Raw genomic sequence first — 17,157 nt, forward strand, 5'->3', positions numbered from 1 at the left:
AAAAAAATACGGACACGGAAGAAGAAAAAAAAACTATACGTCGAGAATAAAGTCGACATTTCCACTTTATTCTCGCCGTTTATGTCGAGATTAAAGTCGACATTTCCACTCTATTCTCATAGTTTACTTTATAATTAAAGTAGAATGTCGTAAACTAAACTTCATCCTAAAATCATTGTTTAATTTACTAGATTTTCTCAAACCCTGTCATAAGTTAATGTAGCACATTAAATGCTTTGTGTTGTGTTCCCCGACCCAGTTGTTAATCACTACACTCCTTAAACTGACTTCCTCCGCACTAATAGACAGCGATCACCATACAGAATCCATTCACTGTATGATATTCCTGCTCTCTGAACATTTAGAATTTATATCAAGTATTTATCTTGGCATTCTAAATGTTCAGAGAGCATGAATATCATGTGAATGGATTCTGTGCGGCGATCGTTGCCTTTGCCTCCTCTTAGTGCAGAGGAAGTCAGTTTAAGAAGCTCGGGGAACACTTAACACAAAGCATTTAATGTGCTATATAACATGACGGGGTTTGAGAAAATCTAGTAAATTAAATATTCATTTTACGATGAAGTTTAGTTTACAATGTTCTACTTTAATGACAAAGTACGAGAATAAAGTCAACATGTCGTCACAATATTACACAGTACCAGGTACATTACACTGTATTGAAAAATAAAACAAGTACAACTTGGCTTGCAGTATTATCCAGTAGTATAGAAACAGTATTTACACATCTGACCTTTTAAAACTAAAGCATCTCCAGGCGACAAGACGTGACTGCTTTTATTCGGCTCTCTGTCCATTTTCACCGCGCGGCATACCTATGCTACCGCCCACTATTTGGTGGTGTAGCAGTGAAAAAGAGCCCTAAGTGCAACAAATCTGTGTTTAGCGGTGTAGCAGTGAAAAAGGTCCCCACTTGAACAGTTTCCCGCTGCGCCACGTTCCGAACGTCGTTTAGGCAATTTAAACCGGTGTTGCAGTATAAGAAAAATCCATATAATAAAAAAAAAAATAAAAAACGGTTTTCGGTATGAACCGGTATACCGCCCAGCACTAATACACACACACATACATACATACATACATACATACACATATATATTACATACACACACACCACTTAGGTCCATAAATATTTGGACACACAACTTTTTTCTAATTTTGGTTCTGTACATTACCACAATGAATTTTAAATGAAACCACTCAGATGCAGTTAAAGTGCAGCCTTTCAGCTATAATTCAGTGGGGTGAACAAAACGATTGCATAAAAATGTGAGGCAACTAAAGCATTTTTTTAACACAATCCCTTCATTTCAGGGGCTCAAAAGTAATTGGACAATTGACTCAAAGGCTATTTCATGGGCAGGTGTGGGCAAGTCTGTCGTTATGTCATTATCAATTAAGCAGATAAAAGGCCTGGAGTTGATTTGAGGTGTGGTGCTTGCATGTGGAAGATTTTGCTGTGAACAGACAACATGCGGTCAAAGGAGCTCTCCATGCAGGTGAAAGAAGCCATCCTTAAGCTGCAAAAACAGAAAAAAAACATCAGAGAAATTGCTACAATATTACAAGTGGCAAAATCTACAGTTTGGTACATCCTAAGAAAGAAAGCAAGCACTGGTGAACTCAGCAACGCAAAAAGATCTGGACGTCCACGGAAGACAATAGTGGTGGATGATCGAGGAATCATTTCCATGGTGAAGAGAAACCCCTTCACAACAGCCAACCAAGTGAACAACACTCTCCAGGGGGTAGGCGTATCGATATCCAAGTCTACCATAAAGAGAAGACTGCATGAAAGTAAATACAGAGGGTGCACTGCAAGGTGCAAGCCACTCATAAGCCTCAAGAATAGAAAGGCTAGATTGGACTTTGCTAAAGAACATCTAAAAAAGCCAGCACAGTTCTGGAAAAAACATTCTTTGGACAGATGAAACCAAGATCAGCCTCTACCAGAATGATGGCAAGAAAAAAGTATGGAGAAGGCATGGAACAGCTCATTATCCAAAGCATACCACATCATCTGTAAAACACGGTGGAGGCAGTGTGATGGCTTGGGCGTGCATGGCTGCCAGTGGCACTGGGACACTAGTGTTTATTGATGATGTGACACAGGACAGAAGCAGCCGAATGAATTCTGAGGTGTTCAGAGACATACTGTCTGCTCAAATCCAGCTAAATGCAGTCAAACTGACTGGGCGGCGTTTCATGATACAGATGGACAATGACCCAAAACAAAGCCAAAGCAACCCAGGAGTTTATTAAAGTAAAGAAGTGTAAAATTCTTGAATGGCCAAGTCAGTCACCTGGGGCCTCATGTATAAACAGTGCGTACGCACAGAAATATTGCGTACGAACTTTTCCATGCTCAAATCGCGATGTATAAAACCTAAACTTGGCATAAAGCCACGCACATTTCCACGGTACCTCATACCCTGGCGTACGCAATTTCTCCGCTCAGTTTTGCAGACTGTGGTCACCCTTTCTTTCTTAGATCCACATTCCTGACGCGGCTTTATAAATACACTGAAACTAACTGTATATTGTTTATTAGTGTAATGCATCTGATTGTAATTAACCTGCAGCAATATAATGGTCCAGGGAATAGCCATAGTATTCCAAATACCATAACTATTTTAGCGTTGTTACTCTCACTGCATCATCTTCTTTCAGCTGCTCCCATTCAGGGTTGCCACAGCAGATCATCTTTTTCCATATTACTCTCACTGCACCACTCGGAGTATTTATATCACTGTATCTGAGTGGGAAATCACAGCAGCAGCTGATTGGAAAGAGAATTATCGGTATACAGCATGAAGCAGACACTGCCTCAGCCAAGGCAAAACACTTCAGAGACTTTCCTGTACGGACTTCGCGGTTTAGAAAAAAATTTCATCCCAAGAACTATAAAATGCACTCAATCAGTCCATCAAGTGATCCTTGTAGAACTGTTTGAACTTATAAGTACAATTATCTCACTGTAAACTTGCACTACAGTTATAATATTGCACAACCTGCACCACTTTATAAAGCGCGTATTTACATATGATGATGATATTTTTAAAATGAAATGCAGCAAAATATGTTGATTATATTATACAGATAAAACTTTAACTTCATTTAAATAATCTGTATTGTTAATAATTAAACGTGAGGACACGGTGCCGCAGCGCTAGCTAGTTTAGGGATTGTTCCTGCATTGCGTTGTATTCTTGCTGGTGCTGAAACGACACTGGAAGGATAGACGGATAGAATAATTAAACATGTACTACTAAGATATTTCAATGTTCCTTAAAAGTTTTGAAGAATCGGCGTTCTAAGCTTACAAATGGCTTCACGTCTATTACAGAGCTGATTGTGTGGCAATTGGGTATTTGGAGAAAGAAAAGTAAGGACAGGAATTGGAGGTTAGTACGTTTGAAAGAGACAGTACTTCTGTAATAAATTATTTCATCGAAGGTCGCGCATGGCGCAGCAACCCTCTTGCGTGAGACATGAACAAGCAATGCACCAACGTGTTCATGTTTAATAACATGCTTTCATTCCTATCATCATGAAAAAGGTATAACGTATACATCTCAGTATTTTAATTATTCAGAGAGCTTTAATATCACGAATGTAATGGATTATGTGTCCTGTCGGAGAAAGAGAAAGCCCGTTTAAGAAGCAGGTAGTGATTCACACACAGAGCACATAGAAGATCAAATACAGAACAAAGCATTTAACGTGCTACTTTAGTTACAATGGGATTTAAGAAACTAGTAAATTAAACGATTTTAAGATGAAGTTTATGATGTTCTACTTTAATGGCAAAATAAACTACGTGATTAAAGTGGAAATTTCAAGATTAAAGTTGACATTTCGTGCTTTTTTCCCCACTGTGTGCCTATATTTTTTGTCTGGACCCTAATAAGCTTTCATATGACACTCAGACGGTGGGCTACGACTCGCCTTTTCACGGCGACTTTGATATGTGACTTTTTTATTTTGGGCACTGTGCGGCTTTGTGAACTTGAGCTTTCGAGTTTCTCCAACACTCTGTCACTCGATCAACTTCATTTTGTTGATTATACCACTGTTTAAACCAACAAATAGTACGTTTTTCCTTTGTCTCCACTTGGTATTCGCTGAAATTCTTATATTTTCCCCCGTGCTTTTCCCATTGTCTTTCCACAGAAGGCTATTTATATTGATTTGCATATTCAAAGAGGCGTAATTCTGGGAGGAGTTGGGGCGGGACAGAAGGCGCGTGCACGTGCGTTACTTTTCACGCTGATCGGGATTTATGTAGCGGAAGAACATGGAAGTTTGCGTACGTACAGATTCCTGCATCTGGATTTTTCTGTGTACACGTACATTCCTGCTTTGTGCTTACGCCATGTTATAGTGTGAGTTCTACACACAACGTTATATATGAGGCCCCTGATCTTAACCATATTGAGCATGCATTTCACTTGTTGAAGACTAAACTTCGGACAGAAAGGCCCACAAACAAACCAACTGAAAACCGCTGCAGTAAAGGCCTGGCAGAGCATTAAAAAGGAGGAAACCCAACATCTGGTGATGTCCATGAATTCAAGACTTCAGGCTGTCATTGCCAGAAAAGGGTTTTCAGCCAAGTATTACAAATGAACATTTTATTTCCAGTTATTTAATTTGTCCAATTACTTTTGAGCCCCTGAAACGAAGGGATTGTGTTCAAAAAATGCTTTAGTTGCCTCACATTTTTATGCAATTGTTTTGTTCACCCCACTGAATCAAAGCTGAAAGTCTGCACTTCAACTGCATCTGAGTTGTTTCACTTAAAATTCACTGTGGTAATGTACAGAACCAAAATTAGAAAAATGTCTCTGTCCAAATATTTATGGACCTAACTATGTATGTGTATGTATATATATTATATATTATAAATTACATCTGGATGTTCACTTGCCATCTTTATGTATAAGGCTTTTAACTAGAAAACAATATGCACCAGTTTCTGATAAGAGTGAAGGTTTGTTTTGTATTTTATAGCTTAAATTTTGTTCAACAAGACTCAGCTTGATTTTCTTAGTATACTTTCATTTATTAGAAATTATCATAATATTAATGATAATATCCAAATAACTATGGCATATCTACTTTTTTTATTAATCTGTGGAAAGCACCTTGAGTTGCACGTAAATGTAAGATAAGGAATTATATAAAATTATTATTAAAACTGTTTCTACACTTGCAAATCTGTCTGGATGGACATTTTTGGAGAGTAATACAAAACCTAAAAGTTAATTGCTGAAAATCTAAACTATTTTTTTGTTAGATCTCATTCTTAGTTGGAGGAAAGCGGGCTTGGATTAATTTCTAAAGTTTGGGTAATTTTCTTCTTTCTGTTGTATGTTCTAAAGAATTATTGCTTTTGGTAGTTGAATTTTACCACAGTAATTTTTTTAACAAGTAATTAACCTAAGCATCTACCTATGTCCACTCCTACACTTTGAGATTGCACAAAATACACATCTTATCACATACTCTTAGTATTCTATTGCTGACAATTACTAGAAATGTTTATTTGATGGTGAAAATATATTTATTACACTGTACTTACATTAAGCAATATATAATCTAAATAAGTGAATGTGCTATTTAAGACCTAAACTCTAAGCTCTGATTTGCTTTAAAAATTAGCTTGATGAAAGTAGGATGTCTCCAAAGCTGTGCAAAAAATACTATCATCATCATCATGTACCTAGAACATTTGAAGAATGGGGTCTATGAAAACACTGTCCATAAACAGAACCTTCCTAATTTGCTACATTATTGTGAAAACAAAAGACACAGGAAAAAAATGACATTGGTGATTATTTGCAAAAAGAAACTGCTGATAGACTCAATAAAAAAAATCAGCAGGGTGGGAAAAAAAAGTCAGGTGATCGATTCAACTATGTTATTTGTTGCTGAATAGCATACTTGCTTGTTCACTGCAGTTTTTGTGTTGGTCTATACTATGTGTTGTACTATATTGTATCTTATTCTGCCTGAAGTGTTTCCCCACAAAAATATGATCTAGCAGTCATGGAAGGTTGTTGATCTTTCTTGGAAAAAGTCATTGTTTTGGTCATATGTCACTTCTATTACATATTGGTGCATAGAAATATATACTTTTGTATGTTAATTCATACGTGACGTTAGGGCTGGGCGGTATGACCAAAATTCTATATCATGGTATTTTTCAAATTTATACCAGTTTCAAGGTATTCAACTGTATTTTTTCCCCATGCATGAGTGGATGTTAACCACGTTTTCCACTGCAATTACTGCAGCAGACTGGCTAAGAATAACATTCAACTGCCATGAAAATTGTACAAAACATTTTTTAATGTGTACAAAAGTATTAATACAGGTTTGCATGGCCCCATAAAGTGATAGTTTTCAAGGGGGTGGCACTAATGAAGAGAAGGAATTACATTGCATAACAGTTGCAGTCAAAATATAGAATGTTTTTACTGAATAAATTTTGTAAACAACTTAAACTATAATTTTGACAACATATTTGTAACCATCCAAAGAGGCATTTAGACTTAGTAAAATATTCAGAGGTGCTTGTCAAAAGTTGTATTGCACTGAACAGGTCTTAGAAAAGGAACAGAGAGTAAATATTTTTTGTAAACCAACTACACTTTCTGTTAATGTTAACAATCTCTGTCCACTGACACATTAGCTATATGGATTATAATGGCGTTGGTTATCTCGATCCACCACTTGCTTTTTTTGTCATAGGCAGTACCTCTAGCAAATGCGTCTACTGACTCGTAACTGTAACTGACTCGAGTGTCCTCTAGCTTTTTCAGTTTTACCTGAGGACTTGGAGGGTGCCAATCTTAGTTCCATACATTCATGGTACTCCAAAGCATGTTTGCGGCTAAGGAGGTGCAGCAAATTGCTCGTGTTGCCGCCTCCGGAGACAACTTTAGCTCCACAGCATTTGCAGTAAATAGTTGTTTGGTCCACACCCGACCTTTTAAAACCAAAATCTCCAGACAACAGACACAGCTCCTTTTTTCGGCAAAAGTTCTTCTGTGTCATCATGTTCAACTTTATCATCTGCTACAGCTTCAGTTTCAGAATGTTCTCTGTCTGTTTTAACTGCTCAATACCTCCACTAACACATGTACTCCGTTGTATGTGTGTTTAGCAGTGTAGCAGTGAAAAAGATCCCCCCCCTTAAATATTTTCCCACTGCGCCACGTTCCGAACATTGTTTAGGCTATTTAAACTGGTACTGCAATATAAGAAAAATGAATATCATAACAAAAATAAACGGTTTTCGGTATGAACCGGTATACCTCCCAGCACTACATGACGTGTTCATGGCTCATCTTGCATAGGAACTTTCTTTCCTCTGCATGTCCTGGAATACAAAAGAAACACCACCATGCTCGAAAATGTGGAGACTGGGCAAGATCGGGAAAAAAAAAAAACCTGGTCACCGATTACAACCAACCGCAAGATGGTATGCAGAATGAATATGAATAATATGAATAATGTTGCATCTGTGCCACAATGTTTTCCGAAATGAACTATACAGATCATAAAATGAATAATTCCAAATATTATATACCTAGGTCTCTGTTTTTGTCAGTGTGGCTTTGACATCATGGACAATAAGGCACATACTAATTCAGCGTAAGCAGGAACACTTAATAAAATTGAATAAAAACAATCAAGTGACAATGAGATACAAAGAAGGCAGATTCACCAGCATTTCTGTGTCAGCTTTTATCCATCCAGATCAGAGAATTTCCAGTGCCTCAAAACACCACTCACATCTACAGTTATTCCCAGTGTCAGTGGGGGGTTTGGGGGTGGTATGTATCGTGACTAACAGAATAATAGTGGGGAAAAAAAAAAGTTAACTTTTACAAGTACAATAAATTTACAGTGGCTGTTAGATGCAAATCAAATTTATGTTTTTATTGTATAATATTAACAATAAGAGCAGCTCACTACTCAAAACGGTAAATATACGAGACAGTCAGGATCGAACCAGGGACTCTTGATGACAACTCAGCAACTCTTACCACCGCACCACGGAAACTGTTGCGTCATACTTGAACCTTTTGTGAAAGTGTTTATTTGATCTTTGGACTTCAGGCTTTACACATTATATAGTTTGTGTCTACATTTTGTCATTTATTACTAAAATATGAAAAACGTTTCTGTTTCAACAATGTGTTTACACAGATTATTGTAGAAACTGAACACACATGAAATGCATGTGTTCCAAATAACGATCTATTATTTTCATTCTAAAACTCCAGTACTTCACTCCCAGATAATCAAGGCTGGAACTGGGAGAACTTTGTGCCTGTTCTGCAGCAGTGGGGGAAGCATAGCATGTTGCTTGCGGCTTGTCTTGATCGGCACATTTACAAGACAAAAGACGCTGACGGAGAGATGCAAAAGGATTTAAGGTGGGCCAGATTTACGAGTTTTTTCGTAGGCTTTGGTAATTCTAGTGTTAAAATTGTTCCAGTGGAAATCTCTGGGGCAGCATTGATCTCTAAGAAAATCTGAATGTGGGTGGATATTCATTTACTAAAGTTGAAAGCAGGGCTGGGATATTTTCTGAATTTTTAATTCGGTGTAATAAAAATCAATATGGAAAAGAAAATGTTCAATGCTTACATTTTACTTCCCACAACTTCTTCTGAACATTACATAAAAACTTTCCAGCGGTCTTTCTGAGCATGTCTGGCAGTGATGTGCGTGAGGAAAAAAAATTGAATGATAATCATAAAAGGAAGTTTAAAACAGGCAGTGTTAGCTCATCTGTTTGTATGCTATTTGGTTCTATGCAGAATGACAATTGTAGCAGTACAACATCTGCAGATAAAACATTACTACATATGAAGAGGCCATCCAGCCATATGTGGCATCTACAACAATCCCATTCACCTCCCTGGCAAAACAGGTCCCTGGTAAGCGAAGTTCCATAAAATGTTTGCTGTTGCACTGCATACTGTATGAGCAGGCACAAAGCAGGTGGAAGGAGACATCAGCTGCAGTGACTTACTATACCATACTTTACGCAAATCTGGAAGATTCCACCAGGTGGCAGTGCGAGATATCACAGTGACAACAGGTTTGGCTTTGCTGTGTTGTGAATTGCCTAAAACACCCATTAAATTTCCAAGGACACCTTGCAACAAAATCTCTGGAAAGGATGGATGTTTAATGATTAAATCCATCAATCCAGGGATGCGCCCATTCTAGCAAGCATTGGGCACAAAGGAGAAACAACCCCCGGACAGGGCATCAGCTCACTGCAAGGTGAATACAAGCACTCACATATGCTAGCGTCATTTTAGCATCACCAAATCCCCAAATCTGCACATCTTTGAAAGGAAACCGGAGCACACTGTGGAAACCCATCAGAGAAACATGAAAAATCCAGGCAGGGAACACCAGTGACGTGACTCTCTGCGAGACTGCAGAGCTACCACTCTGCCACCGTGCCTCCCCCATATTTGTAATTATTAACAGTATTCATTTAAATGAAAACCCAGCCACTGGGGATGCACAAACCAGTGTGTTTCTTCATGCCAGTCCCAAACCCGGATAAATGGAGAGGGTTACGTCATGAAGGGCATCCGGTGTAAAATTTTGCCAAATCGTACAACAATACAAATTTCCGTACCGGATCGGTCGAGCCCCAGGTTAACAACGGCCGCCACCAGTACTGTTAGTGGAAATTGGGCTACTGTTGGCCGAAGAAGGAGAAGAAGGGGGAGACGTGTCCGGAGGCAGAAGGACAGGAGGAAGGTAGAAAGAGTGGAACTGAGGGTAGGAACTTTGAATGTTGGCAGTATGACTGGTAAGGGAAGAGAGTTAGCCGATATGATGGAGAGAAGAAAGGTTGATATATTGTGCGTACAAGAGACTAAATGGAAAGGGAGTAAGGCCATGTTGATCGGAGGTGGATTAAAATTGTTCTATCATGGTGTGGAAGGGAGGAGAAATGGGGTAGGAAATATACTAAAGAGAAAAGTATGTCAAGAGTGTTTTGGAGGTGAAAAAGTGTCAGACAGAGTAATGATTATGAAGCTGGAAACTGAAGGTGTGATGATGAATGTTCTCAGTGTATATGCCCCACAAGTTGGGTGCTCAATGGATGAGAAAGAAAATTTCTGGAGTGAGTTGGATGAGGTGATGGACAGAAAGGGACAGAAAGTGGTGATTGGAGCGAATTTCAATGGAAATGTTGGTGAAGGGAACAGAGGAGATGAGGATGTGATGGGCAGGTATGGTGTCAAGGAGAGGAATGAAGAAGGTCAGAGGATAGTGGATTTTGCAAAAAGGATGAGCATGGCTGCGGTGAATACGTATTTTAAGAAGAGGGAGGAACATAGGGTGACATACAAGAGGAAGATGCAAATATACTTTAATACATTTCATCATGAACGTGATAAGTACAAATCTAAGGATTCTAAATGTGCAGAGAGTTTGAATATTATAAATTTAATGTGTTCTGTGTGGTGATCTATTGCTGCTTGCTGCTGCAGTCAGGTCAGGAGGAAGCCCCAGAAGCACATAGCGATTAACAACAGGGTTGGTTTTAAGATGATGTTTACAATGGTCTACTTCAATGATAAAATAAACTACCGAGATTACAGTAGACATTGCAAGATTAAAGCTTAAAAAGATTAGACGGCACAAGTATGTGAGACTTTTAAAATGTATCATGTCATTACATTTTGGAATATGCAATGCGTGAATATAAAAGCACCATGAATGCATTTGTATGTCTGCATTTTGCTTCAGTACATCGGACCATTCATCAAACATCGAAGCACACATATCGAATCCATAGGATCTTCAAAGCAGCTTTCTGTCATATGTAGACACTAAAGAGAGACTCTGACATCACATTCCAACTTCTATCACACCAATCACCCCAACTTTTTGCTGGTACTGCAACTCGCGCACGCGTAGCAGCCATGATGCATGTGCATTTTGACCATGAAGTATAAACAAGCCCTAAGTCCTCATCCATCTACTGTATTTCATATGGTCTTTGCTCAACACTGAAAAAACGCAACAAGCAGGAATGCAAACAGCAGCTTCCATAGTTTTCTTTAGTGTTAATTATTCAATGTTCACATACCAGTTATAGTGTAAACTGTATTACAGGTCATTTTAATTTTCAGTTTGCATTTTTATTTAGCAAGTAAGTTCAGCTTTCTAATTCTCGTTGCATTAACATTTATAATGTCCTGATAACCTTTGACTCTTAATGTTTGTATATTTGATTTCCTTCAAAAATCTTATTACTTTGTAAGCAGAGATTAATAACAGGATCATAAAACAAATGAAATCTATGTGATTTTTATAATGCCAAATTTTTCTACATTTTTTATAAATTGAAAATCAAGACCTTCTTCAACCAGTAATTCAAAAAACAATTGTGCATGATCTTTTAGGGACTTCCCAGCTACTAAACGCATTTCATTGCTTACATGCTCTCCTCCCCAGCTCCCCCCTCCCTCACCAAAATAGATTTAGTAGACCTATTACTGTTTTATCCTCTTCCCCAGGCTGAAGAACAGCATAAAAGGACACTGCTTTCAAACCACCGAGAACAGTGAAAGCTATAACCAATGTACTGACAGAATATACGTGCGAATATTTCTAAATACTTTTCAGTGGTGGAAAGACTAATGGAGATAACGTGTTGCTTCTAATGAAAGACATGGGGCTAAGGAAATATTTGTTGTAATAAATTATCTTTACTATCAGTCACATGAATTTCATAACAGACATCAACTTTCCAGGCGATTTCTTTAGATCAATGGTTTGTTTTGCCTAAAAAAGGAAATCCTAATTAAATGTGTGTCTACCTTTAAGGGGCAGCACTTCTGCCTTGCAACAAGGAGACTGGGTATTCCATCCTGGATACTCCCAGCATGGAACTTGCATTTTCTCCCCATGTCAGCATAGGTTTCCTCCCACACTCCAAAGACCATCAGGTTAGGTGAATTGGAGCTGCTAAAATTGGTCCTAGTGCATTTTCACCCTGAAATGGACTGGCACTCTGGGATTGTTGCACCAAATGTTTACTGTGATGGGCTTCAGGTTCTCCACAACTCTTCTCAGAATAAGCAAGTTTAAAATGGATAAATGAATGGCTTTACCTTTAACAATATAAGTTAACAAAAGTACATATAATTATTGGCAACTCCAATTTAGCTTGGTCAACAAGAACATTCATACGTATTTCTTAAAATACCATTGTGTTGTGGTCTTGAATTGGTCCCTGCTTTCCATCCAATGCTGCAAGAATAGGTTTCAGTTCACTGTGACCCTGTATTGGGGAAAAAAAGTATGTGTGAGAAAATGAACACTTTAAAAGAATCAAAAATTCTTAATATTCTAGCAATAAAATGCTGCCATATACAGATTTTAGAAAAAAAGCAACTTTAGGCTCATTAAAGTGGTGACCAGCAAGCATATCCAATTTCATAATAATGTTTAAGGAAGATTGCCCCAAGGCTCAAGATATTTGGTCTGATTTAATACTGTAAGTATTGTTTGCCCTATTAAACTTGTTGACCGTGTGCTTCTCTCTCCCTGGCCATGCATCACAATCATCATAGACATTTTTATGGCAAGAGTGATATTTTATCCTTTAACTATGATATTATAAATAATTTACAAATAACTGTCATTATACATTCAAAAACTACGTTATTCTAACATAGCTATGAGAACAGATCTGAAGCAAACTAAATGCTGCTTGCATTCATTAAAAAAAGTCTTCTGAAAACAGTCCTGTGATTTCAATGCTTAGCATGTTTAGTTTTTGACAAAGAATAACAAATTATGTATTACAATGTGAAACAGCTCTCCATTGTTTTATTCACATTTTCCCTAAATATGGCTGGAGTTTCCTTAATTACTGATTAGCACCATTATTTGAACAGTTCAATTTCATGTTATATGCCTGACCTTAGCCAAATAAATGAAAAAACATCCCCCAGGACAATGCAAAACCTGCACACATACAAATTATGATAAAGTACTACACCATTTCCAATAAAACGGCCAAAAGAAAACTGACCTGACCCATCAGTCCTTAGTCACACACAAAAAGTGATGTGTACAGCAATTTAAATTTGTACGATCAGAGTGTAGTATACCATCACTACTTACTGGACTATAAAAAGTAACTACCTTTTAGGATTGGCCCAGTCACATGATCATTTTCAGCTCCAATTGGGGCCACCCATTTGACTGAATGTCGGTTTCAGACGGCAGGTCATTGCAGTTCAGGCTCTGTAGGTCTGGTGTGATTCACTGGAAGGCATACTTTAACTGCCAGTATGGAGAAGCACAAAATGACCTCCAAAGCAGGGTTTCTCAATTGTTGAGTAGAAGGTTGCTGCCATTGGTTTACGAGTGGGTTACCTTAGCAATCTGAAGTGATGCGTGATGAGTTTCCCTATTTCTAAGTGAGCTTGTTTTTTTTTTTTAGCAAGGCAGACCTCCAATTGCACTCATTTCACTAAGGGGACAGTTTGCTAAAGCTGCTGTGAGCTGTCAATGAATTTAAAAAGGTCAAACTAGGTCACAGCACCATAAAGTTTGAGAAACACTGCTGTAAAGAAGGCAGTGTGGGACAAATGCATAATAAGCCACATGGTGCAGCACTGATTAAAACAAACCTTAAATGGTCCTCCAATAGTCATAATACAATTGAGACCATGTGAAAGAACAATGAAAAATGTATTACTGTTGCTGGTTTTGTGAATTTCTATAACATTACCACCTGGTTTCTTACAGTATGGCCCACTGCTGTAAGTATGAATCTCGTAAGTATGAATCTCCTCAACTCGGTCAGCTGTAAATCAACACATGACTGTAATATGGTTGTCAAAGGTATCAAGGAAAAAGTCAAACTTGGCATTTCAGAAGGAGGTGTGGCAACCATCAGTGATTTTTATGACAATGGCAGCCTTTTTTTTTTTTTTTTTACAACCAATCATTACAAAGAAAAATTGCATTGGTCAATGTTCATTTCAAGTTACACATCTCAGTACATGCTCACATAAGCGGGAATACATTTTAGACAGCCAATCGTGTACATCACTTTCAAAAACATTTTCTCTGAAACTCCTGCATGTTGCAGCTTCATTACACATTAGGGATATCACAATAACCAACATTTTGGTACTAATATGTTAGTAGGTGAATTACTCTGGAAAGCACTTTAATACACAATAAAAAGTTGACACAAGCTGCATATAAAAATGGCTCGCAGTGGTAATGCTAAAACACTGCATCAGCACATGTTAACAGGTACTACACGAATCAAACTTGTTAATTAAAAAAATTTTAAAAAATTAAAAAGCAAAAACACACAGACTTGTAATATTGCTACTTTGATCCCATTATGGAATTATTTCACAAAAATCTGTTACCAAATTTGATGCAATTGTTTAACTTATATTGTCACACATTTGTAAAAGGAGATGAAATGATAACAAGATTAATCACTTTTAAATAGTGCCAATAAATGAAACTTTGTATTCATTCTCCCATTATAATGAGTCCCTCGATACAAGCATCAGTCCATTTTCTAACTGGTGCATACAGTTCATGGTTGAGGTGGGGACCTTACACACATCCACAGTTATTCATATAGGGGAATGAGGGAGGACTGACAGCACTAACAGTTGCAGCAAATAAACAAAGGCAAGATTCAAAGTAGCTATTTGGATGGTCTACAACAGTGAGGACATGAGTTGTGCCATTTGTTAATACCAAACTAAAAGTTAGTGTGTTAGTGCTTTGAAGAACAAGGCACATCTCCCTATTAATACAGATACTGTGCTAACAGAGTTGGGTATTCAATAAAACATGTAGTTATTAGGTCAAGAAAAACAGCATACTTCATTGCTAAATACAAATCTTCAGAAACTGAATTTGTGTCATTCATTTGGCTTCTGAAAGGAAACTAATTTCATTACTATAACCTGTAACTTAAAGCACGTCATTCATTTCAATAGTATGTTGAAGAAGTCCATCTCACAGTTACAAATTTATTCAGTACAGGTTGAAAATTACTGGGTTGTTGAGAATTCTAGATTTATACACAGGCATAAGCAATAAAGTATTATCACTCATAAAAACCTTGAAAACAGCAAAACAAAGACTATTTAACCAGAGTTCTGAAATGAAGGATTACTGTAACACAAGTTTAATTTCACACAAGAAGCTTTAATATTGGGACAATTGTAAAACAGATTGCATTAAAAACAAATTAAAGCACTACACTTTTTTAAATATAATTTGAATTAATTTTACTCAACCATTAAATATTACTATTTAGTATTTTTTAACGAGATAAGGATGCAAATAGAAATTTTACAATAGCAAATGTCACAAACCTAACAGATTGGTTCACTGACAAAACAAAAGTTTAAAATCATGTTTTTACAAAAGCCGGGAACACCATCTCTACCTCAACCTGGCAAAGACTGTGTTCTTGTTCTCCCAGCTCATCTGTCTAATTAGCACCCCATATCTGTTCATCTTGTCTCATAATAACGAACAACTGCCAAGTCAGTGCATAACCTTGGGGTGGTGATTAATGAGAAGCTGTCCTTCAGGGACGATGTTGCTAAGATCTCTTGCTCTTACAGATTTACTCTGTATAATATCCACAAGTTCAGATAGTATCTGAAGAGAATATGCAGCACACCTCCTGGTTCAGGCTTTAGTCTCGTCACATCTGGACTAATGCTATTCTTTGCTGGAAGAAGCACTGACATGTGTTACCAAGCCACTGCAGTTGATTAAAAATGCTGCGGCATGTTGCTCAAGTAGCTGAGGCAGGCACATTTAACTCCTCTCTTCAGATCACTACACTTGCTTCCTGTAACCGCACATATTAAGCCCCAATCCTCAATTGTTGCCTACAGAGCAGTCAACGAGTCAGTGCCCATATATATGGAGACACTTCCGAGGACCTATGCTCCTTCTTGACCACTCTGGTCTGCTGCTGAACAGCGTCTGATGATACCACATCTGCATGGTATCAAATCTCAGTCCAGTCTCTCATGTGTATATCCTGGGTGTTGGAACAAGCTGTCCACCTCCATTCAAAATTGACTCTCTCAATGTGTTTTAAGACTTGTTTGATAAATTTATTTTTAACTGATATTAGCAGTTAAGATTTTCAATCTAGGAAGTATTTTGTTGTGCTCTCCTCAGTTGGAATTATCAATTTTGTACTCTTCTCCTGTAAAACTTCCCAAACAGTCCCTCAGACTGATGTTTACTTGATTATTGTGACTTCTTTTGATGGTCATTTTGCATAAAAGCTTCTACTAAGCAAACAAATGTATATGTGAAAACATAAAGGATTGAAGAAGCTGAATCTTTTACATTTAAACAAACAGAAATGAAGAGGTGTCATTCTAAATTACATAAAATTCTGAAAGGAATTCATTAATATGGTGGATCCCAACTAATACTTTAAAATAAATTCATCGAGACCACAGGGAAACAGATGGAAAATTGTCATTACAGATTTCACACAAACATTAGAAAGTTTTTCTTTACACATAGTAACTTATTCTGTTTATCTGTTTCTAAGTGGTGGGCAGCACGGTGGCGCAGTGGGTAGCACTGCTGCCTCGCAGTTGGGAGACCTGGGTTCGCTACCCAGGTCCTCCCTGCGTGGAGTTTGCATGTTCTCCCCATGTCTGCGTGGGTTTCCTCCCACAGTCCAAAGACATGCAGGTTAGGTGGATTGGTGATCCTAATTTGGCCCTAGTGTGTGGGTGTGTTTGTGTGTGTGTCCTGCGGTGGGTTGGCACACAGCCCGGGATTGGTTCCTGCCTTGTGCCCTGTGTTGGCTGGGATTGGCTCCAGCAGACCCCCGTGACCCTGTGTTCTGATTCAGCGGGTTGGAAAATGGATGGATGGATGGATGTTTCTAAGTGGTAGATAGTATTTTGATAACTTTAAAAAACAAACTACAGGAATAGGAAAAATTAGCAAGTTAGGCTGAATAGAATGTTCTCATCAAAATTATTCTAATGATGACAAGTCTAGTAATGATGTCAAGTGTAGTAACCAAAAGAAAGTTACTGG

General features: G+C 37.8%; 1 protein-coding gene across 1 annotated transcript in view; it reads right to left on the reverse strand.

Moving 5' to 3' along the window:
- gpat2 (glycerol-3-phosphate acyltransferase 2, mitochondrial) overlaps positions 1-12,357 on the reverse strand; it is a 208,386-nt gene extending 196,029 nt beyond the window's left edge. Inside the window, exon 1 of the mRNA XM_028798187.2 lies at positions 12,287-12,357. Within this exon, the coding sequence (XP_028654020.1) occupies positions 12,287-12,289 (3 nt within the window). The 5' untranslated portion in view covers positions 12,290-12,357. The remainder of the gene's footprint in view (positions 1-12,286) is intronic.
- Positions 12,358-17,157: the final 4,800 nt, after the last annotated feature.

This window comes from Erpetoichthys calabaricus, chromosome 1 (genome assembly GCF_900747795.2).
Source record: "Erpetoichthys calabaricus chromosome 1, fErpCal1.3, whole genome shotgun sequence".
NCBI lineage: Eukaryota > Metazoa > Chordata > Cladistia > Polypteriformes > Polypteridae > Erpetoichthys > Erpetoichthys calabaricus.